At 45.8% G+C, this 23,934-nt stretch overlaps 2 protein-coding genes across 2 annotated transcripts in view; both read left to right on the top strand.

Moving 5' to 3' along the window:
- Positions 1-23,934, top strand: part of CUNH1orf50 (chromosome unknown C1orf50 homolog) — a 348,220-nt gene that overhangs the window by 166,903 nt on the left and 157,383 nt on the right. The window lies entirely within an intron of this gene.
- ZBTB40 (zinc finger and BTB domain containing 40) overlaps positions 3,125-23,934 on the top strand; it is a 36,575-nt gene continuing 15,765 nt past the window's right edge. Inside the window, exons 1-7 of the mRNA XM_065738193.1 lie at positions 3,125-3,194; positions 8,281-9,067; positions 9,717-9,850; positions 15,102-15,297; positions 15,877-16,019; positions 20,629-20,821; positions 23,482-23,618. Coding sequence (XP_065594265.1) covers positions 8,359-9,067; positions 9,717-9,850; positions 15,102-15,297; positions 15,877-16,019; positions 20,629-20,821; positions 23,482-23,618 — 1,512 coding nt within the window. The 5' untranslated portion in view covers positions 3,125-3,194; positions 8,281-8,358. The remainder of the gene's footprint in view (positions 3,195-8,280; positions 9,068-9,716; positions 9,851-15,101; positions 15,298-15,876; positions 16,020-20,628; positions 20,822-23,481; positions 23,619-23,934) is intronic.

The following is a 23,934-nucleotide window of genomic DNA, read 5'->3' as shown; positions in this document are numbered from 1 at the left end:
CAGCTTCTCAGCAGAGTGCTGTGTGCACTCCTTCTGAGCCGTTGTAGCACTGACCCTGGAGCACAGCCTGCTTTGCTGGCTCCCTTGGAGGCTGACAGCGATGAGATTTGTGTTTGCACACAAGTCCTTGCATGAACAGCACTCACAGTATCTGCGCAGGTGAGGCATATCTCCATGAGATCTGACCTTTTATGGTCTGCTTCCTCCCAAGAACTGATTGTGCAACGTGCTCCTCTCCCTAAAATCAGACCTTCAAGAGAAGCTTTGGGGTTAAAAGTGGAAGGGAGAAATGCTTACAGAAAAAAAAAAAAAAAGGAAGGTGTAAGAAGCCTCAATTTCCCAGTATTTTCTCAGAAAGTTTTTGCCTGAGACAGTGCATGCATGCTAAAGTTACATACCCCTGCAAGCAACAAGGTTTCCAGTGGAAGCCAGAGTCCTGGCAACCTGATGCGCCTCTGCACGGTACGGCAGGAAACAAATCCTTCACCCCACAGATCTGCCTCGATCCAAATTCCAACAGTGCCCTCAAGCGCTCGAAGGAGAAGCCGCAAGCCAGGGCTTGCTGCCGTCAAGACTGCACTGCAGACGAGGGATTATGAACTGGGAAAGATGAAGTTGCATGGCCTTGAGCTTGCTCTCATATCTGCAAAAAGGCACAGAAATCTCTGCTGTCCCTGCTGTACTGGGCCGAAATGGCTGCAGCTCTGTCTTACCGTGTCTCAGCTGTTACCAAGAGATGCTCTAAGAGAGCATATATATAGAGAGAGGATGGTAGAGATGCTCTCTCTACCAAGAGAGCATATATATATAGAGAGGCCAAAGTAGATTTGAGGTCTGCTGCCCAGAAAAGGTGGACATATCAAAAAGACAATAGCACGGTTTGGTTGTGTCTGCAGGCTCTCTGCTGAGGCACCTTCCCTCCCCCACTTTGAGGGAAGTACCTCACCAGGACCTACACGATGAGAGTTAACACATTTCCAAGAGGCAACAGAGTGTTACTGTGATGGGAACCAAAAAAGGTCTATTAGGACACTGTTCTTGTCCCTGTTTTCTTGTCTTTTTTCATCATCTGAGATTACTCTTAGCCTGGAACACAACGTTGGCTTAATTTGCAATGCATGGCCCCAAAACTGTTTGACAGAAACTAGCAGATGAGGAAGTCTGGATTCTTCTGTTTTTGACCCTGTAGCTACAGAATCATGGGACTGTCCCCTCTAACTGTCCTCCTTCAGCACCTGGGGAAAGCCCAGTTTCTCCGAAGCCAGATACTTGCTGCTCTCATCCACCAGTTCTCATCATGCTACTGCTCTGTCATCTCCACAGACTATCCATCACCTGGCAGGAGACCATAGCTGCTCTGTCAGCAGTCTGCCATCATCCAGTCAGCCCCTCTTGAATCGGGTATTACCAAATGTGTATTTCAGTTCCAGAGGCTCCAGGGCTGTTTTCAGCCATGCCCTGGTTATCCTTTGCTTTGAGCTGGGCAGCGATGGGCATTCACCTTTCTTCTCTCTGTAATCCCAATTGAAATGCTGCTATCCCATGGCAGTTCCCTGCCACCTGCTCCAGATACTCCCTAGAAGCACTGCAGAACAAAGCAGGTACCACACAGACAGGCTCATAGGAAGCAAGCAAAAAACTCATGCCATCAATGGACGCCTGCTTAGTGCCAGCGCTGCAAGTTCCTTCTTCATTGATTAGATTTCAAGATGGAAGGTGATCAAGCATGAGAACGGGCTGCCCAGAGAAGCAGTGGAGTCCCCATCCCTGGAGGGATTTAAGAAATGCACGTCTGTGGCACTAAGGGATGACATGGTTTGGTGGTGGGATTTGCTAGGTCAGGTTGGTGGTTTGACTTGATGCTCCTGAATATCTTTTCCAGCCTACGTGATTTTGTGATTCTAAGAAACTAACGGCAAATGCATTTGTGAGAAAAGTGGCAGAGCTGGAACTGAAGTTCTAACAAAAACAGCTTGTTGCATTAGGCTGGCAAAGGACTGTAGTCTTAGCAGAAAGAAGCCTTGCTCCATAGCCCCACTAGAAAATAGCCAAGCCTGCCTTTCTTGCATCCTCCAGAAGTGACCTTGAAACCTGCTGCAGGGATACCATTTGTATCCTAATGGCCCCAGTTGCAGGCTGTGCCATTCACAGCTGAGGATCACAGCCAAAGGCATTTCCCTGGCAGTGCGCAGAGGCCCCAGAACAGAGCAGGTCTCATCATGACATTATGGGTTCTTAATTAATACCCATTTGTTTGCAAGATGATCTGCCTGACCACATGCCAGCCCCAGAATTTCATTCGCATCCCCGTGGAGAAGGCTTGACAGTAGACAGGACACAGAGTCCCAATCCCTGCCTGCCTGCTGCTCTTCAGCAGCTCACACTTAGCCTGGTGTCAAAGCTGAGGCCGTTACTCCCCCACCCTACGCATTTATCCAGAAATTAATTCTTGCTCATGCAAATGAGTTGGCTCATTAGGTCTTCTTCTCAATCTATCAATAGATGGCAGCAGATAGCCCTCTTCAGGCATCAAAACACAAATAGCAACGCCTGAATTTGCACTCTCATGATTTTTTTTCTTGCCTTCCCTCCTTGCCTCCCCTTTCCCTTCTCTTCCTTCCTTGCCTTCCCTTTCCCTTCCCTTCCTTTTTCCTTGCCTTCCCTTCTCCCTTCCTTTCCCCCTTCCCTCCTTTTTTTTCTTTCACATAAAACATGACCAAATCCTTTTGCTTCCACCATTTCAGACAAGCCCATTCCAGAGAGCCATGCCAGAGCTGCACACACAGGACCCTGCATCTGTCGGGTGTGCAAGCTGATAGCCCATTAAAAGAAGCTCCCCATCTGGTGTAACACACGGGGAAGCATCACCGGCCCTGAACACCCCCACACTGCCAGTGCACGTCCATAAATACAAATGGAAGTTTCATTCCCTCCGACCCCACAGCAGCCGCCCGACCCCATCCCGCCCCACCCCTCAGAGCGGGGCGGAGAACCGCGCATGCGCCGCGCCGCCGCCCAGACTCCTCCGTCACGTGCCGCGGGAGCCAGTCCGCAGTCGCCTCAAGATGGCGGCGCGCACAGAGCGGTCCGACGCTGCCGAAAGGGGCGGGGAAGGGATGGCTGTTGTTGAAGCTTTATTGTTCCCGCGGCTGTCGCGGGCGCGCGCCGTGTTCGCCGCGCCGCTCCCAATAAAGGTAACCATGGTGACGGCGCTGCTGCGGGCTTTGCTTGGACCGGGCCGGGTTTCCTCTCGCCTGGATCGGTTCCAGTTTGTCCTGTGCTCGCCAGTTCGATAGAGTTGCTGGGGCCTGGTGGCCGAGAGGGCCCCGGGGTGCTTCGCACGGAGCGTGGCCAGCAGGGTGAGGGAGGTTCTCCTCCCCCTGCTCTGCCCTGGGGAGGCCACATTTGGAGCACTGAGCCCAGTGCTGGGCTCCCCAGTTCAAGGCAGACTGGGAACTGCTGGGGAGAGCCCAACGGAGGGCTACAAAAATGTCTGGGCCTGCAGTGTCTCCTGTATGAGGGCAGGCTGAGAGTGCTGGGGCTGTTCAGTGTGGAGAACAGAAGTCTGAGAGGGGATCTGAGCAGCACTGAAGGGTGGGAGGCAAGTGAATGGGGGCAGGTTCTTTTTGATTGTACCCAGTGACAGAATGAGGGGCAATGGGCACAAACTGGGTCCTATAAGTTCCATTTGAACGCAAGAAAAATTGTCTGCACTTTGAAGGTGACAGAGCCCTGCAACAGGCTGCACAGGGAGGTGGTGGAGTCTCTAGAGATACAACCCACCTGGGTGCTTTTCTGCGTGACTGCTTTGGGGAATCTGCTTTAGCAGGATTTGGACTGGGGGATCTCCACAGGCCCCTTCCAACCGTTTTGATTCCATGAACTACCTGGTGAGGGAGCAGCCCTTGGAATAGGAGCTAGGACTGAGGTCCTCTCCCATCTGACTGCTCCAGCCCCTGTGAACTGTCCAGTTCGCTCTTGGTTTATCTCCCTTTCCAGAATGCTTAGTTAACTAATGAGATACACCACTTTAAGTGCTGAAAATGTCTCTTTTAGCCCAGACCACAACTTAGTGGTTTATAGAAGCCTTCCTGGAGATGGAAGAAGCAAGCTTGTTTCCTATGTAAATGCCTTAAGTGTCTACGTCATTACATCCTCCTCCAGGTGTATTTTAAAGCAGCTGCACAGTCTTCTTTTGAAAAGTGGCTATACGTCCTTTTTCCCTACAGGGATGTTGGAGCTGTGAAGGTGGTGATAGCAGTGGGAGTCCAGGTGCCTCTTGCTCTCAATATGTTCAGCTCAAAGCACTTCAAACTGACAAGTGTGACACTGGTCACTTTGAGAGATGGTGGTGCCCCATCCCTCAAGATGCTCAAGGTCAGGCTGGTTGGGACTCTGAGCAGCTGATGGAGTGTGGGTATCCCTCCTCATTGCATGGAGGTTGGACCAGATGACCTTTAAGGTCTCTTCCAATTCAACGGTTCTATGACTGTATTCTGATTGATAATTAGTGCTTTTGGTGTTGGGCATAGTGTAATAAGGATGAACAGAGAGTGGAGTAAGCTTTGGCCATTGCTCTGGGTTTATGGGTCTTCCCTTGCATGGTTTCACCCTTTTGTTTTGAAGGGCCTTTGCTTTGAAGGGTAATGGAAAACTTGCTATTAAGGACTGGAGAACACCTATTTGTTTTTCGATCTGCTATATTTCCATTTAAAGCATCAGTGCAGACAGATAGCTAAAACGTTGCTTGTTTTTGTGACGTATGTTCTGCTGCTTTGAGAGACTGTGGAGCACTGAATTTAGTCAAAGTGTTGCTTGTTTTCCTCTTATCTGTCTGCACTGATGCTCTGTACTGAAGTAGAATAGATTGAAAAACAAATTGGTATGCCCTGGCTCCCTAGACTGGATTTTATATTACCCTCAGGGAGTGCTGCCTGCTCTGGCCCTTTGGAGCCCCCCAGGGAAAGGTAATGACCTCTCAGCCTCTCTCAGCTCTTCAAAGACACAATTACTTCTGCTGGGAGAGGTGAGAAAATTGAATTGCAGTACATGATTTCCTGGCTTTCTAATAACCCTTTTTGTAAGGACATTGTCTTTGCAACAAGAAGACAGGTGGCTGATAAACACACAAAAAGTATTTAGATTTTGATTCCAGACTTGTCAATGTCTTTAACTCATGCACTGGCTCAGGGCTGGATACAGATTGTTTTCCTTTTATGATCTGTGCACCAGGCTGGGTTGGTAGCAGGGTGCTGTCAGCAGAGGGAGCACAAGGCTGTGGGTTTGTGTTTAAAAAGCAATGTTGGGGTATTGCTTAATTTCTTGGCAGTGAAGCTTTCATCATTATTATCATTATTTTGAAATCTCAAGAAAGCCTGCTGCACGTGCATCTCAGAAAAGAACCACAGACATGGAACCCATCTTCATGTTGGCCACTGAGGTTTTAACTAATCAATGCAGAAAGCAAATTTGGGCATTGTTTTTGGCATTATTGTGGCATAGAAGCTCCTTTTGCTAAGGCTGAAGTGGCAGTACAATTCTTGCAGTGCCAGATGATTGGATTAGAAGTCCTTTAAGGGTCCCTTCAGCTCTAACAACTTTACAGTTACGACTTTCTAAAGGAATGAGGTTATTGTCACATCCTTAGGTAGAGAGGGGAGTGGTGTTCTCATTTGGGCATTTCTGGAGCACCCATCTCTGCTACCATCAGCTTATCCTTTTCTTATTCTAATGTAGCCTGGAGAAAAAGATGTGATTCTTTCCAACTGTGGACTGCAATACCTAGGAGAAGGAAGAAGGAGCTGCATTGGACAATGGAGGATTAAACCTGATTTTGGGAGGTTCAGAAGAAGTGGCAGCCTTGCAGCAGCTGTCACCCAGGACTGCTCTCTTAACAGTAACAAAAGAACATGTATCAACATACGGTTGAGTGGAGCCTTAGAATTTTGTGTGCTTTTCAGGTCTTGGCTCAAATTCATTGACTTTGCAGTCTCACTGGACATCAGTGCAACCAAAATACCTAAACTACCCTGGTGTTTTCCTCTGTAAGCTGGGATGTGTCACACCTTTCTTTTAAAAGATTCATCATTCTTTGACAAAGTCTGCCTGGAGGGCAGCTAAGATAAGCACATCTCTCTCTCCTCTGTCCCCACTTCTGTCTCCAGTGAGCCGACATTTTTGGAAGAGGAGGGCAGTGTTTGTGTGGCTTAGGTGTCAAAGGCTGCAGCTGTCAACTTAATACATTTTACTTTAAGTTTGAAATTCAGAAAGAAAAAGAATACCAACACTGGTCTTATCTTTGAGCGTGGCCCCAAAGACAGTGCAGAGAAGCAGCTTTAGGCTGAAAAATGACAAATGGCTTTTTCTCACCAGTGGTGCTGGCAGAGGCAGATAGCTCACACTCTGCAAGCACTCATCATTGCTGAAGTATTAGTTATCTGCTCTCAGAGAGATTCCAAGTTCAGCCCAGTTCTGCAGGCAAATCTCCCAGAAGTCATTTATAAGGCAGCTGGGAGATGAAGCTGGGTGAATTCAGGTAAGAAATGAGGCAGGTATTTTAACACTCAGAATTACTCACTGTGGCGATGGAGGGTTCTCGTCATCAGTTCTTATCGTGAGTAGGCACCTTTCTGGAAGAGCAGCTTCAGCCAAACTCAAGATATTAAGTCCAGAAATTTAGGAGACAGTGACAGATGAGATGTCAGATTGCTGCTGGTGGTCCCTTCTGGCCTTCAGCTCAGAATAAAAGCTTTAAGACTGCTATAAGTAGCAGGCAGTTGCCTTGACGATGGTCTTGGCAATCACCCCTGTTTAAAAAAAACCCACCATCATTCTCTTTGGCAGGACTGAATATTTTGGTCCCTCTAATTAAGGAAATATAATGTATTTATACAAATATATCTGTTCCAATTGCTCAGGACGCAACTTCCATAGCTCAAAATTACTGTAATAAGGAAGGGAAGGTGGTATTAGGCTGCCCAGAGCTTTACTGTTTTGAGTTGTCATGGGCAAATATATCTTCAATATCCTTGCCAGAAACAGAGGGAGCAGACGGTGCTGCTGCTTCACAACCATAGAAGTGAGAGGTTTTATGCACAAGATCTCTTCCAGGGCATTGATGTTTCATGCCTGCCCTTTTGTAGAAAGATCTGCAGCTATTACTTCTTAACCAGCAGACCCAATTTAATTTCAAATGCTGGAAGCCCTTCAACTTCGGGCAAGGAGTGGGTGGACTAAAACTGCTATTACACCCAGCCTGGCAAAAGAAATGGGGCTCTTTCTTCTCCCACGTTCGCCAGCAACTGTTCTGACATCATCTTGGTTGTTTGTGATTTACAACAGTGTGGGAGGATAACAGAACCCGGACGTATAATGGGATTGAAGTGCAGGTGGCCAGTCCTGTGCACAGGCAGTGCTTCGAGGTGGTGTGTGAGTGTTAGCTCATTAAAACTCATGTCCTGATGATAGCCAATATTATTTCTGTTCTCTATGAGAGAGTAGGAAGCTAGGTGTGAAGATGTTAAGCAGTTGAAGGTCATGTAAACTTTGTCCATCCAGGTGCTCCTCCTTTAGCACTCACGCTGTTTTGTTTCAGCATCATTGCCAGCATCAGTGTTAGGCATCGTAGTGTATAGACAAGACAGTAACATCTTTATCTTGTCTAGTGGAGATAAAGAACTCAAGATATCCTGCTGATAAAAATTCTGCTGGCGGATGTCCTATTTTTTTTTCTGCCAACAGCAACACGGGGGAAAAAAAAAAAGGAAAAGAGATGCTGTAGTAGATGAGACATGGCCTATGGACTTCTGCCTCTGTGCTGTACAGTCAGATCACTTAGTGCTTTGTAGGTCAAAATCAACACTTCAGATTTTCCTCTGCATTTGGTAGTCTGAGCAGGTCTTCCTGCACTGGTTCTCTACCTGCCCTTTCAGGAACTGACTGCTGGATCCGGCATTAGCTCCAGTTTCTGGATGCAGACAAAGCCTGGCACTGCAGTGCCTCACTGAAAAGCATTTGTGTTTCTTAAGGCTTTGTAGTAGAAGTTATATCAGGGCGCTTATCTCAGTTCTGTAACTCCTGGGACTCACTATTCACTCCTAAGCTCTCTCTGAAGTTTGAACAATATCTAGATTATTCAGCCTTACTACAATGGGTAAATTGCTGAATTTGGGGAGTCAGAGCTAAGAATGGAACCTCTTTCTTGCTACAGCCACTAAAGTGCAGCATGGTAAACTACTAGGAAGAGTTAAATGAAGAGTAATTTTTGTTTTCTTTTGTTAGCAGAATCCTTTGTTTTTCCTTTAGCTGGACCTTGCGAAAGCAGTGTGAAGACCAAAGCAAGAGGAAACCCCAGGAGCCATGGAGCTTCCCAGCTACAGCAAGCAGCTGCTACAGCAGCTGTACACTCTCTGCAAAGAGCAGCAGTTCTGTGATTGCACCATCTTGGTTGGGACTGTTCACTTCAGAGCACACAAGGTTGTTTTAGCTGCTGCCAGCCTGCTTTTTAAATCACTGCTGGACAGCACAGATGCCATCTCCATTGATGCTTCTGTGGTGACACCTGAGGAGTTTGCACTGTTGCTGGAGATGATGTACACTGGCAAGCTCCCAATGGGGAAACACAACTTCACCAAAGTCATCTCCGTGTCAAGTAGTCTGCAGATGTTTGATATGGCTGTTAGTTGCAAAACCCTCCTGAGAGACCTCATCAGCTGTTCAAGTCAGGATCAGGTAGAAGTCTCTGCCTACACAGCAGACTTATCTGGAAGCAATGCTGAAGCTGATAACCTGCCCCAATCCGACAAACCTGCTGTTGAAGAAAAAACAGATGTCCTGCACCCTTCTGGCCCTGGAGAAGCAGAGATGGAAGCAGATATTTCTCCTCCTGAGCAGGAGCTGACTGTGAATCACACCTGGCTTTGCCAGGATGTGGTGCTGAGCAGCTCGGGATCCCTCCAGGATGCTTCTGGCTCTTGTGCTGCCCGGGCTGCCTGTGCAGAACACAGTCACTCTTTTGAGGTGGAGCCTGCTGAGCCTCTGGAGAGGAAAGGAAGAGTGAGTGATTTAGGTGAGCCTTGACAGAGTTGCCTCTCAGTGATTTACACCTGAGTTGCTTTACTTTTTTTTTTTTTTTTTTTTTTGGTCAGAGGGAACCTTTTTCTCTGTGTCTCATCTTTTTAATTTACCCTGGGTTGGTAACAGCACTGATGTCCCCTTTTCTGCATGGACTTTTTTCCTTTGGCACAGTGCCGTGCTTTCCTTTGGCCTTTGTGGTTGTTTTTCTCTTAGCACTTTACCAGAGCTATACTGAGCAAAACTTATCTACTTATCTTTGTATGGATGAATATCTTATCTATTGCATCTCATGTATAGTGGGATCTGTGTTAATGCAGAGCATGAGGTTTGTGAGTCAATCTTTATAGCAGTAAGTGAACAGAGTTGCCTGCTAATGCTACTTTATCTTTTAAACTCATGTTCAGCATGAGAGGAAAACAGAGGCTGCACTGGATTTAAAATAAATGTTCCATTTATAACTTGTGTTAAATAAACTGTTGGTTTTTCCTCTAGGCTGTGTGATATCTTTAGAAGGGATTTGTGAGTCACAGTTTCCATGTTACAGCCAATGTGCTGGTTACAAACTGATGCTTTTCAATCACATCCCGCTTTCTGTGAATCCCTTCAATTAACAAATAACTCATCTTGTTTCTCTCTCACAGCAGCAGCAAGCCAAAGCTGTAAACTGGATTTCTTTCTTCGATATGAAAGTGTTTTCTCAGAGGCCCTTTCTGATGCCCAAGCCGTGCTGAGAAGACTAGAAGAGTGCAGAGAAATTGATGCCTCTCAAAGGGAGGTAGGTGTGTTTATTGGATAAATAATACAAGTCTTTTCTTCTCCACCCCGCTGAGGGGTAGAATAGTTCGGGCCCTGTTCAGGAAATCTTTTCATGGGGAAACTGGGGCTCTGGTGCTTTGTTGTTGGACGGGCAGATTGTGCTCACCTGAACGATGCACCTGAGAAACATCTGTGAGACAAAGCTGCTTGTGCATGTAGGTAAGGAAGTGTATGTCCTGCCCCAAAGACATCTTCCCTGTGGTAGGAGGGCTCCAGCACTCCTTCTGTTTGTGGCATTTGCTTCAGGAACTGTATCGACATGGAAATGACTGACACGTGAGATCCCAAAATAGATTTCCTGAGCCCGTGGTGAGGACTTGCTGTGGAGCAGCTGCTCTGCTCTGTGTTGTGCAGGCTGCTCATGAGGAGTGTTACGCGTGGTGATGGATTCAGGGCGTGCTGGCCTGCTGTCTTGTGGTGCTTCTGGTGGCATGCAGCTTGAAAAGCCGTCGTTGCAGATGAGTGATGCTATTGTTGAAAGATGTTTGAGTAATGTGCTTGGTTGATGCTTAAACTGATATTCTGGACTCTGAACAACAGATACCAGCCATCTTACAAGGCTTTAAAAGCAAGGGAAGTCCTGTTCCATGGGTAGGGGGCTGAGATCTCTAGATCTTACAAGCTCGCTGGGTGGGAAGCCATATGGGTTTGAATCACCTGGACCCTGTAGTAGCAGCATAACTGTGTGATGCCAAGACATCTTTCTGCTGAGGAAAACCGAAGGCAATGTGTTTATTAGAAAAAAAGATGTGTGACAGCAGGTAGGAGAATTCCCTCAAGTCAAGGAGTACAGATTTATTTTCTGATAAGCCTTTGAATGTTGATAGGTTGGAAGTCTTTGTTCCCTTAGCAGCTGGCCCTTTTGACAGCGTTGAACTTATCTGTCTCTAGGAAGGAGATGTGGGTCCTAATTCATGGTTGCATAGCAAGTCCAAGCCTGGCCAGGCTGACAGGCACCTGTGAGCATGTTGCTCTCAGCATGCCTCAGAAGGATTATGTTTTTGTCTGTTCATTCACCTTCCAGATTAGAAAACTGTCAGGCTTAAAGTTGTCCTGACTCTACACATGGGCAATTGGTGCTGCAACAGGAGCAGTGCCCCACAAGAGTGCTGAGCCCTTGCAATGCAGACAGGTGCTGCCTGTGCCAGAGTGACCTCCTTGCCCGTGTGCACAGTCTGTCCATCACAGCATACTCAGCCCGGCACGTACGCTGCCTTGCTTCTGTGATGGTTAAACAGCCCTATTTTCTGCTGCTTTGCAGTAACTGTAATGTTTCTTGCTTCTTCAGCACTGCGAATATGTGGCAGATGGGGTCGGTGGGCCCACCTATGCCATGTGCCCTGCCTGTTTTGCTCCCAAATGAGCTGTTGCCATAGGATCCAAACGGGAAGAGTTCAGAGACAGTGTGGGCATCTGACTGCAGAACAGCACCTGGGCAATTTTTCTGTAGCTATAAATAAATGCTGAATAAATGAGAAATGGATTTTCTTTAAGCCTCGCAGAAAAATCACTTCTCAGCTGCAACAAGCATGAAAAGTGTTAGCCCCAAAGGCAGTGGGGAGAGGAGGGGGATTGCAGCCCATTCTAAGTAAGGGCTTAGGAGAAAACTCTCAGCTCAGGCCATTCTGTCGCTCCCTGAGCTCCCTGCTGGGATAAGCAGCATCTGTCGGCACTGGCACGACTCTGAGCTCTGTTTCCAGCATGGGGTGTAGCTCTTTCCCAAAAGGGCCTGGTGTTTTCTTTGGGGAAACACAGTGGTGTGTTTCAAAGTCATGCTTAAAGTGCAGGTTTAGCTGAGAAGAGCGCAGCTCAGGATGTGTAAAAAGGGCTGAAATTGTGGCAGTGGTAAAAAGTCAATGGATTTTTTTTTCCCCTCCCTTTTTTTTTTTTTTTTTTAATTTCCTTTTTGTATTATTTCGCTACTTATTTCCTTGAAGTCTCTTGGGCACCTTAGTGCAAGTGCAAGCCGGCTTTGGAAGACAGTGAAATGGCTGTGGGCGCAACCATGCGATGCGAGGAGCTGCTTTTTCTTCATCCTGAGCACACTGGTGGGGGGAGTACTTGCCATGCTGCAGAGGACAGCTCCTGTCCCCTGTGCACGTCCTTCTGCTCACAACTCCTTTGTGGGTGCATTGTCTCTATCAGCAAGCAGTTTTTGACAACAAAGCCTAGGCAGGCACAGCACTGGGGCTTGAAGTGCTGGTGAAGATTTTGCAGTCCTGCCTGTTAAAGCTGCTCTGGCTCCTCAGGTTTCAGGGGGACTTTGCCTTGGATGTCACTCTTTCTGTTCCTTTGCTCATGAGCTCATCCATCAATGGGTGCCTCGTTTCCAGCATCCCCACAGAGTAAGAGGTTGTGCTTTGCTCCTGAGTGCTCCCCTCAGGTGTTGCTGCCTTATTTCCTACGACATTCAGTGGGTTTTTTTTTTTTTTTACTGGTGAGATTTGTGGCTTTGGTTTTGTAGAATTTCTACTTTTCTTTGTTTGCTGCTACTTTCTGCTCCCTGGGCTGAAAAATGCAGACATACCCTTGTAAGTTGGTTTCCTATTTAGGGAGATGTGATTTTTTGGGGAGTTGTTTTTTGTTCTGAAGTCTCTCTGTAACTCGCATAAACTATTCCTATCTAATTTGGTTCTGGCCTGGATGAAACCTGCTTGGAAATGAGAACGAGTCTGAAATTGCAGTAATTTGGGGAAGCGTAGAAGAGCTTTGCTGGTGTCAAGTCTTATCTTCCTGTGCTTTCTTAGAGAAACTCAATTCAAATCATTGCACAGCTCATTTGTTCCCTCTGCTACTGGTTTCAGATGAAGTGGGGAGTGTTGATTCTCTAGTGCAGAATAAGTGTCACTGTGCTTGTGGAGCATTTCCATTGCATATGGGCCTGTCCAATTATTGCTGTCCTTCATTTGCAGCTGCAGGAATTTCTGGATGAGGCATAAAAGTTTCCTCTTATCTTCTGCATCCTGATGAGAAGTGCTAGCTTGTGAGTTTGCTTGTTTTAATGGTGGCAAAACTTTTCCCTTGTTCAGGTATGCTCGCGTGGAAGTTTTGGCTGAGTTTTTAAAAGCAGCACAAGAGGAACCAGTGTCCTCTGCTGTCTCTTGAAGATCCCTCCTACTGCTTGAGGTGCTTGTGTTGCCCTGAAGCTGTTGTTCAGGAGAGCTCACTCAAGAATAGTTGGTGAAGTGGCTTTCTGCTTAGATCACTTGCTCTTTGAGATGTCTCGTGTGGGAATAGAAGTAGGGATGAGGTTTGAAAAGCCAGAGCAGTGCTCTTCCACCTACAGGGAAGAGGCAAGGCTGTGGGTTAGCAGCCATCAAGGCTTATGGCCGTTTTCTCTCCTTACATCCCTGGATGAAATCTGCAGATTCAGTTACAGAATCACAGAATCATTAAGGTTAGAAAAGACCTCCAAGGTCACCAAGTCCAACTGCCAACCCATCCCCACTGTGCCCACCAAACTATGACCCCAGTGCACAGCTGGCAATTGGGAAGGGGTCAGGGGTCCCACAAATACTTTCTTCCCATGGCTTTTGTGGATTGGTGTGAGGAGGTAGGGTGGTGCCTGGCTGGGTGGATGCAGCACTTGGCTCTTTCCCATTTCAGAAACATGCAGTGGCTTGGTGTGAGCAGCCTAGTGCATCTTCCAGGGGATGTTAGAAGGAGCAAAAGATAACTTGGAGTATGAAGGAGCAATGAGGAAGATTGAGAAGTCATGCAGTGGAACAAAAGGATGTGATGGTGTAGGGGCTGAATGTATTAGGAAAAAATGTGGAAGATGACAGGGAGGGGACCTATCTTGCCTTGAGGTTTCTGGGGAAATGGGCCAGGTGGGATAAACTGGGAGGGCTTTCTCATTGCCTGTGATCATTTTGGTGCTGAGCTGGGTGTGTTGTCACTGATGCCTGCAGTGTGAGCCATTTTTTTCAGTGGGCATTGATCCTCTTTGGTGGCACAACTCAAGCTGAAGCCCTGTCTTAGAGTCTTGGCTTACCTGACTGGAGAATCTGGAAGGTGAATGTGTGCTGCTTTGTACTAATGTGGCCACAAAGGGTTTTACAAATATCCTATGCATTAAAAACATAATGGATGAGGCGATAATGCGTGGGAGCCTTATGACTAAGTGGAATCTGGGATTCCAGATAATATGGGTATTTCTCCAGCTCTTCCAGGTTCTCTGGGAATTGTTATTGCTTCAAAGTAAGTCTAAAATGCACTGTGTGCTCTTTCAAAACAATGCTAAAAGGCTGCTGTTCCTGCTGAGCAGTGTGTCTGAGGAAAGGTCTTCCAGAAAGAAACTATAAATAGCAGAGCTTTTTGCTTTCTCAAAACTCAGTGCTGTTAATGAAAACCATGCACCGAGGAAGGGATGTTAACTGAAGCTCTGGGTAGTCATTCTATGCTGATTTTAATTTTAATTAAGACTTTCTTCCTTTATAACAGAGCCCTTCATGTCCACGTTTCTCTGTTTGGCAGGAAAAATGCTGTTAGAGGGTAAGAGCTGGGGCTCCTGCAGCTCCCCCTCTGCGGATACTCTGCAATAGGTCATTGCACTGTCACACTGCCCTAATATATGAGCGTTTACACCTGCTAGGAAAAGCAAGTCCACCATCCCCCTGGTGCGGCCTCAAGCAGTTACATTCAGTCTTTTTATCATAGAAATAAAAATGACAATGACAGCAGAAAATGGCCGTTATCTCGGGAGCTGGGCTAAGCTCTCCACTTCAAAGGTACTTTTATAGCATCCCTGGAGTCTCTAATAAAGGATGCCTGCTCTGAAAGGCTGGCATCTCTCGTGGAGAGCTGGGGAGTGTGTCTTTAGGGGCAATATTTACAGCGTTAAAGGGCTCCAGGGAAATGGGAGCAAGAGTTCCAGCTTCTTTCTTTTCCTTTTATTTCCATCACTGTGCAGGCATGTTTGCCTCTGGTTGCCATTTGGGGTCACAGGAGTGGATTTTGGAGCTCTGAGCTTGATTGCCAGGTGTGCAGAGAGCCCACAACACAGCACTTATGTGCCTTATCTCCAAAGCTTTCGCCGGGAGACGTGACTCCTTTGTGATTTGAGAAGGGGGATTCCTAAAGTCCTACCAAAATCCTTTCTGCTTTCTGTGCAAGTGCTCTCCTTGTTCTGCAATGAAATCTGCTCATTGTGTCAGCTTGCATTAGGCAGTTGACTCTTACTAAACCTTCCCTGTGTTTGCCTGTTTTAGGTTGTGCTCACCTGTCTGGCGGAGGTGGGGGAGCAGTCATTGTTTACAAAGCTGTTGGGCAAAGTAAAGGATGCTCACACTCTGGATGCTCAGACCCTTGTGTCTTTACTGAAGCTGTTTCAAGATGTGAATCCCAAGCTGAAAGCAGCCTTGCTGGAGAGGGAGCAGGGCAGTGGAAAAGTCCTGCAGCAGACAGGTAGAGGATTGGGCACAGCTTTTGGCAAAGCGAGTGGGTAACCTTACAGGCAAAGCTTCAGAAGATTATTTGTGTCCCCCCTAGCAGGCTGCAGTGCTCCAGCATTTGTTCAGAGCTTGTATCCTTACTCATATGTGGGAGGTTTATTGTGTGCTAGCCAAGATCCTGGAGTGTTTCTGCTCCACAGCAGCAGGGTGTGGGCAATGCAGGGCTCTCCCCATTGCTGCCTGCAGGGTTGGATCGATGGCTGCACAGCCAGCGTGGGCCAGAGCACAGCTGAGCCTCGGGATTGAAGGCTCCTTTCTTACTTGAGTCTGACACAAAGCAGTGGCCTTGCAAACCTGGTGTTAACCTCCAGCTTGCTTTATGGCTTTGTGCTCTGTTAGATAAATGAGACGTTTTCCTTTCATAGAGTTTAAAGAGAATCGTAAAGTGGTTTTTCTCTCTGCTGCTTGTGCTTGGGATGAGCTTTGCTATTCACTTAGATCTTTCACAGAGTCTCACTCGCTTCAGGAGCCTGTCAGTTCCTTCAGACTGACTTGTTTCTTCTCTTGTGCTTCTGAATCCTTTTCTCCCCAGAGAGTGCAGAAGAGGGAGAGATGCTGACCGCTCGTTTGCTGGGATGCAAGGAGGAGCTAATCCAGAGCGTGACACAGCTGAGCCCCATCGTAGAGTTCTTGGAGGCAGCAGAAGAGGGATTCCTGAGCGCCGCGGAGAAGCGGGTAACAAATCTGAGATAAGGGAAGCTCTGTGGGTGAGGGGTGTATGTGTGGGTCTGCCAGGCACTGTCTTTCCACATGGTTTGCCCAGTGATGCGCTAGTCTCAGTTGGTGATTTCCCTCTGTACAGCATACACTGCTGAAGTTAGCTGTCTCTGTTGCTGAACTGTGGGAATACTGAGAGCTAGACTGCAAAAGTAACCTCAAGACCAGGGGGAACACTGACCAGTGTGCCAGCTTGTCCTGAAAGCAGAAAGTGAGGCAAAGGAGGCAGCTGGTGTTTTTCATGGTCTCTGTGAGCCTGAAGAATGTTCTGTAACTCAGTTTGTTTTCAGCAGAACCATTAAAACCGTGTGCTGCCTGTGTACCAGGAATATCCTTGTATATTCAGTCATCAGCTTGCCTTCAGCTGCCTCTCCCAGGTTCTCCCTTCCTTAACTCTGGGCACACAGTTGCTTGCAAGTCTAGCACATCCACTGACAGATTATTATTATTATTTTTTTTGATGACTTGAGTGCAGCAGTTGGTGTGGAGGACTACTTCTTTCCCGCAAGCAATTGCATTATGTATGCTGATTTGCAGAAGCCATAAAGAAAAGAAAAAAAAAAAAAACAAAAAAACCCAACCCAACATTGTGCACAACCTGCTTTCTTTTGTGTTTTGTGAGGAGCTGCCTATACCCTGCCTGTGCAGCTGAAACTTGCAGGTGTCCTAGCATGCTGTGTTCAGTACACAGCTTGCAGACCTCCTGTCCTAGTTTGTCACATCAGTTAGTTCCCCTGACATAGGATTATACTGAGAGGAAAGCACTGTTGTGCTCAGTGGCATGAATGATGTCTGCTTTCTGTCTGAGTGAGCCTGACCAAAACCATGACAGGCTGGATGAAAATCTTTGCTTTTCTTATAAGTGCCTTGATTCTTGTCTTGCTCACTTGCACGCAATCCCTGACAAGGTTTCCAGCATGGGGCAGCCTGGAATATGCCCACAGCTTGTAGGAGAGCCAAAGAAGTGATACTAGGGATACTCAGAGGTTCCATAATTCTGACCCTTGGGCATAGCACTCAGTCTTTAATTGCTTGATTATACACTCTGGCATTCTCAGGGCTTCTGCCTCGGTGAAGGGGTAGTGCTATTCAATATTTCTTCTTGTGCTTTTCGGTCGCTCTCTGCTCCCGCCCCGTTTGCTGCAGAGCCTCCAAACCTTGCTCTGAATACAAAATCCTTCTCTTCTTGATGACTTATATTTGTGTTCTTGTTTTAGCTCACAGGTTGCTGACAAATAACAAATGTTTTTTTTCAGGGGGCCTCAGTGAGGCTGGGTGCATAGCTGTGCACTGGGAAGTGAGGCCCAGGAAAGTAAGGCAGAAATTGCCTTGTAGCAACTGACCTGAGGGGCAGGGGTCCTTTCATCCTATTTTTATTTCTTTAAGATCTTCTTCATTTGTTTGTGCTGCTTTTTTCCCCCTAGACAACTGGAAATGTGCATAATTAATTCAGAAGTTGACTTGATTAAGTGGCATATCTCAGGTGTGGTACTGGGAAAATGAGCCTGGAGTTATCAGCCATCTCTGAAGGTTTCATCTTACTGACTCACACTCCAGCTGTGGGCTGGTAGAGATAGGATCTAGTTCTGAAAGGTTTCATAAAGATGAAACTTTTCTTCTTGCAGTTCCTCAGCGGACACACGTTTATTCAGCAAACAAACTTGTATAAAATTAAAAAGCAGGGTAACCTCTTGTGCATGATGTCTTGAATTGCTGCTGAGTTCAGTGACCAACCCTCAGTACAGCAGCAGAGTAGCTGGTAAAAACATGCATCCTTTTTGTCTGCACATGAGCAAGAAGGTTTTGCTAGGGTTTATTAATGGCAATGCAAACAAGGTTACTTGCCATTGAGAGAGCAGTCCTATCTGGATGTACTGGAGAATGCAGAAAACTGCCTGCAGGTGCACTTGGGGTGTGTTTCTGACTGTCCCACTCAGATGTGGTCAAAAAGAGTCTCAGAATCCCAGCCAGGGCCTGTTCTGGGCCTGCATGGAAACTTGTCTGGGAGCAGCAACAGGTTGCAGTCTGAACTCTTCATAAGGATGCTGTGCTTGCACCCCTCTTGTGTTCTCTGAAAAGATGACTTCAAAATGAGTGATCAAGGGTCAGCTTGGTGTGAATTAAATGGGAGAATATGCCTGCAGATTCGCTAACAGAGTTTTTTGCTATTAAAGGACAGATTCCTAGAAATGAGAGAAACTAATTAATGAGTTCAGCTGCTCATAAGCGCTCAGGAGGAGCTGTTGAATTCATTTCTTTCATGTTAAAGGTATGAGAACTGTCTGAAGTTTGTTTCCGCAACAAAAGAGGAGAATTTGTACAAGAAGTTGCAGACCTGAGTAAATAAATAACTTGAAGAATATTAGGCCAAGTAGGGAACCTGCCAGGGTGGCTGAAATAGCCAACAGACAAAGGAGTTTGCTTCAGTGGTCTGAAAATGCCTGTTAGAAGTTCTTGCAGCTCGTCAGGCTGCTGGACATCAGAGTATATACTGAGTCAAGTAGCAAACAATTGTTTGATCAAGTGAGAAAAAGAGGATAGTGAGAGGAGATGACCCATGATCTCATGGATGAACTGAGGCACAAATGCTCTAGCAGAGATACAGGAATGGAAATTTCCTGCAGCTGAACTGAAACTGCAACTCAAAGGGCAGAGGGGAGGCTGGTTAATCATCCAGCAGACTGGAGGAGCTAACCCACACCTCACATGGCTGTGAGAGCAGTGGCAAGGTTTATGACTGCATTTTTCAAGCTGGGCATAGCCCCTATGATCAGTCACGAGGACATACGTGTAGGAAGCTAGGGAGCAGTGATCCAGGCAACTAGATCTATGGCTGCACAGGAATATGCACTGGGACAGGCTGGAAGGCTTGTGTAATTGAAGCACTGCATGTAATCAAAGAAATGGAATAAAATGCAGCAAGGGTGTGCAAGTAAATTGTTTCTGCCTGACCTGGAATCTTTATTTGATGAGATAAAAATGGGGTTTTCTGCCTCAATCTAGACTTGAGCAAAGCGTTTGAATTTCATGTGGGGAAATTGTTAAACCAAAGGAGGTCTTGATATTAAAAAGAGGATGTAGCTTATTGGGAGATAACTATGGGTTGTGCTGAAGGGAGGATTGGCATGTTGAAGCAAGGTTACCAGCAGGTTTCCTGGTACTCGATTAATGTTATCTCTAATGCTGTTGACACAAAAATATCAAAACGTGGTAGGAAGACTTGGTGAAGAGCAAAGCCACGAGCTTTCCTCTACGTGGAGGAGGAAGTTTCCTTTTCTACAAGTGGGAAAAGGTTAACGTGGCTGGAGAACGAAGCAGTGAGGATTAAATGATTCAGCAGTGTCAATGGAAGGGTGCAAATTCAGATCAGTAACAAGAACTGAGAGTAAAACCTTGTCTGAAATACTGTATGCAGTTCTAGTCTTCTTCCAAAGAAGATGAATTTGTATTGAAGTAGAGACAGTTGTTAAGATCAGGGGAGTGGAGAAGCAATTTTACGAGTGAAGCTGCCTTATTTAGACAAGTGAAATGAAGACTGAGAGGGAATATGATCCTGCTTTTATAAATAAATTGGAGAGAAGAACAGGGTAAACAGAGAGTTTAGGAGAGCTTTTTAAGCTAAAAGATAATGTTGGCAGATGAACAAGTGGGTATACACTGGCCATGAATAAATTTAAACTGAAAATTAGAGGAACCATCTGGGGAATGAGACTGCAGATGAACTTTCCAACCTGAGGAAAGGGAGCAAAAATACAACTTGTTTTAGGGCAGATATTAATAATTTTGTTAACAGGGCCATCGACAAAATTTCTGCCTGTGTGTGTACACTTTTATGATCCCCTCCCATTCCCCATGAAAACTGTCTGTCTTTTCTGGGTGTGCTGGGAAGCTGCTACTCTATGGCATACTCGAACTTTTTAGAGCTACAGCGATTATATCTCACATGTGAGACATCTTATGTGGACTCGACATAAAAATAATCATTCAATTAATAGGGTGTTTGTTTAATGAGTCTCTCTTTTTTTTTTTGTCTCCTTCAAGTGGCAAGTAGAAAAATGAGGGGAAACGAGGGAAAAGAGACTGCCAATTTAGAAAGCATTTGCTAAAAATATTTGAGGAATTGTTTTGAACCCTGTCTTTGAGTCTTTTCTTGATTCCTTTGAAGAAATGTTTTCTGTTTGTCAGACACTTCCAAGATACAGACTCAGTGTAAGAACCTACCAGGATGGTTTTCAAGGTGCCAGGTCATAGAATTGTCTAGGGTTGGAAAAGACCTTTAAGTCCAACCATCTGAATGACCTACTGAGTCTCACCACTAAGCTATGTCTCTTGATGCCACATCCACGCATCTCTTAATTAATCCCAGGGATGGCACGTCTGCCACTTCCTTGGGCAGCCCCTTCCAGTGCTTTATCATCTTCTCCATGAATAAATTTTCCCTGATACCCAATCTAAACAGTGGATGTGGATTTGTTGCACTGTGATACTGTCCCTGTTCTTTAGGGTTGTTCAGATGTGAGAATTTGAAGGAAGTGCTAACAGTTTCTTGTCTGATTCATTGTTACAGGTAGTTTTGAATTGCTGTGAGGGCAGCTCCCAGAGGGAGGCCGTGGACAATCTGCTCAAGAAGGTGGAAGAAGAGAAAACTCTGAAAGCTGAAAGTTTGGTCAAGCTTCTGGGGGCTGTGAAGGCATCATTCCCTGGTCTCCATCTTTTGCTAGACAACTTGGTGGTAAAAGCAGGCATCTCTGATGGCAAAGGTATGATTGCTGCATTCACATGGGGGCTCAGTTAAGGGAATTACCAGGAAGTCTGGATGCTTTTTTGCACTTCACTGTGATTTTATAATCCTAATTTCTTGTCAGGAGATTGTGATGCCCATTATAGGCAAAAAAAACCAAAAAAAACTCAAACAGATCTGGGAGCACTGGTTTGAGAGGGCTACACTAGAAAAAAGCCCGTTGCATTGCAGTGGAAGTTGCATCAGGGGAGGTTGAAGTTGGATATTAAGAAAAATGGGGATAAATTTATTTTCAGAAAGAGTGATGAGGTATTGGAATGGGCTGCCCAGGGAGGTGGTGAAGTCACTATCCCTGGACACGTTCAAGAAACATGGAGACGTAGCACTGAGGGACAGGGTGAGTGGGTGTGATGGGCTTCTGTTGGGGTTGGGCTGGATGATCTTAGTGGCGTTTTCCAACCTTAATGATCCTATTATAGTCATTGATTTATAATCTTCTGGGTGTCCTACATTCAGTGGCCCTGTTATACATCCTTATCTTGGAGAGCTAGACCTCTTTTTGATGATGTGGGTTTTCTTTTGCTTGCCTGTGGTAGTGCCAGGACTTGGAGTCCTTGTCTTTCAGCTGTCGGAACAGCTTTCCAAGTGTGAGTGGGTTTGGGCACAAGTCTGAACAATTCAGATAGAACAGCAAATTTCACTGGCTCTGAAGTCACTTAAAAATTAAAAACTAAATTAATATGCAGTGAAATGTAAATTACTGTTTAATAGAAAGCAAAACTGCACTCATAATGCTGATAACTTCCTCTGTAGCAAACATTCCCGACAGGCAATTTGCTTTGTCATTTGTTAAGCACGATTGCTTTCTTGAAACACCAGACTCCCAACATGGTTAATTATCTAGTGGTAATACCCAATCCAAGGAGGAGCATTCCTTAATTACATAGAGTTGAATCTCCTCAAATTGCAGCTTGAACAAACAGAAGCACAAATATTTCTTATCATGGAAATGAAGAGGGAGGGAATGATCTGAGCTAACAGGCTGCCTTTGCTGTCCTGTGCCTTAGTGCTAACAGACCTGCGTGGTGCTCACAGCAGAGCTGACTGCATTTGTAGCAACTGGAGTCTATGTAATAAGATCAAAAACATCTTGATAGGAGAAGGGGAGAAATATAGAATCATAGAATCACTTGGCTTGGAATGAACTATTAAAGGCCATCTGGTCCAGCTCTCCTGCAATGAACAGGGACACCCACAGCTCCATCAAGTGCTCAGAGCCCTGTCCAGCCTGACCTGAATGTCTCCAGGGATGGGACACCCACCACCTCTCTATTTGTTATCTGTGCCCTGATCCATACAGGGCACATTCAAGTCATACCCAGACCTTATAGAGCTGAATGAGATTGCCTTAACTTCACCAAGGAGCAACTAAGCTGTCTCCAACAAGTCTTTTTTCAGGAAGTTTTTCATATTAGCTCAGAATCATCCATTGATTACTCCACAGATTGCCATTGCTCCCTTCACCACTTGGGAGAGCTTTCTCTTCTTATTTAGCACTGTATGTATTCTGGGTCCCAAGGACTACATATATTTTTTCACCAACCAAAAAATACATATATTTTTTCTACAACCACCTGTAGTTTCTTTTGAGTAATTGAACTTTGTGTTTGGTGCTGAACCAAAATGATTAAAAAACCTAAGCACACAAACAAAAAAAACAACATGCACAGATGTCTTGGATGAGCTACAGCTTTTTATTTTTGTTTCTCTTACAAAAATGTAGCTATGCATCTTTACCTACAGTTCTGTAACTCCAACAGTGGGGAAAAAAATAAAAAAAAACTTTCAGGTTCATCTGTGTGGCAGTTCTCAGTTTTATTCATCAACCAGTCTGGGGATGAGTACAATCGTACATTACTTTGGGTGCACACATATTTTGCCAAATCCTTCCATTACCCTGTGTAAAGGCCGTTCCTCTTTCTTGAATTAGTTCACTGTGTTCTGCTGCTGTGATATCTACTAAGGATTGTGCTGTTAATCTGAAGTTACTACTTCTCAGATTCATCAGATCAAATCTGGAATTAGGCTGAAGTTGTATTTTTTTTTTTTGTGCATAAGAGAGAGAAGAGGGTGTTACTGCTATTTTGCAATCACAAGTCTGGTTTGTGTTCCCGTAACATTTTCACCAAAGACAACTCAGCCCACTCAGTTCTTGATTATGTTGGACCATATGGGTGTTTGCAAAATGTTTCTGTGTTTGATAGTTGCACACTGCTGAGACAGAGTGTGCTGTGGAGCTCCTTCATGGTGGAGTGGATCTGAGACTCACTTTAAAAACCTGATTCAGTGAAACTAAAGTTAAGAGTTAATGGGTTCTTCTTGCTACCAGAGCACTGGAAGAGGCTGAGAAACATCTTGAGGTGTCTTGACATAGAAAAACCACACATTTACTGCTCTGCTTGGCTGCAAACAAAGGTGAAACCAAGTGTCCTTAAAGTGAGTGGTTAGCAGCCCTAGCTGGGGCAGAGGGCTTGAAACTAGATAGTATTTGAGATCCTTTCCAACCCCAGCCATTCTCTGACAAGGGAGATCTGGCTGCCTTGGTGTTTTTGAGCCTTCTGTAGCTCTTGAAGCCCTTTGGGAATATTGAACTGATCTTATTCATTCACTTGCATTCAGCCAAATGGAGTTTGGAGGATTATGGAGCCCAACTGCTGAGACGATACCAAGAAAGATTAGTGGAGCACCTCACAGACACCCAGACATTGCTGCGTGGGATTTCCACTGCACAGAGCCTATCTCCTGCTGACAGAGAGGTAAGTGGTAAACCTGTCTGCATGTTAGAGGAGATACTGGGAGCAAGGTGTCGTAAGGACTTGATTTACTAGCTGTCATGGCTTGGTTTTGAGACAGTCCTTTGTCAGGCTTCAGTTTGAAGATTCCTCCTTAGCATCAGAGAATGGGAGCAAAGCAGTTATGTGTATAAAGGTGAAGATCAGCAAGGAAGAATGGCTGATCTGGGGACTGAGGAGAGATGAGCAAGGAAATGTCCGGTGTGTTTTTAGCAGAAGTTTGGGCTTTGAAGTGGTTGTTGCTTGGGTTGTGTTGTGTGCCAGGTCTCAAGCAGGGCAG

Source organism: Cyrtonyx montezumae, unplaced genomic scaffold, assembly GCF_038088225.1.
Source record: "Cyrtonyx montezumae isolate F1298 unplaced genomic scaffold, pur_monq_1.0 scaffold_21, whole genome shotgun sequence".
Classification (NCBI taxonomy): domain Eukaryota; kingdom Metazoa; phylum Chordata; class Aves; order Galliformes; family Odontophoridae; genus Cyrtonyx; species Cyrtonyx montezumae.
The sequence above is the reverse complement of the archived record's forward strand: the minus strand, read 5'-3'. Positions and strand labels throughout refer to the sequence as shown.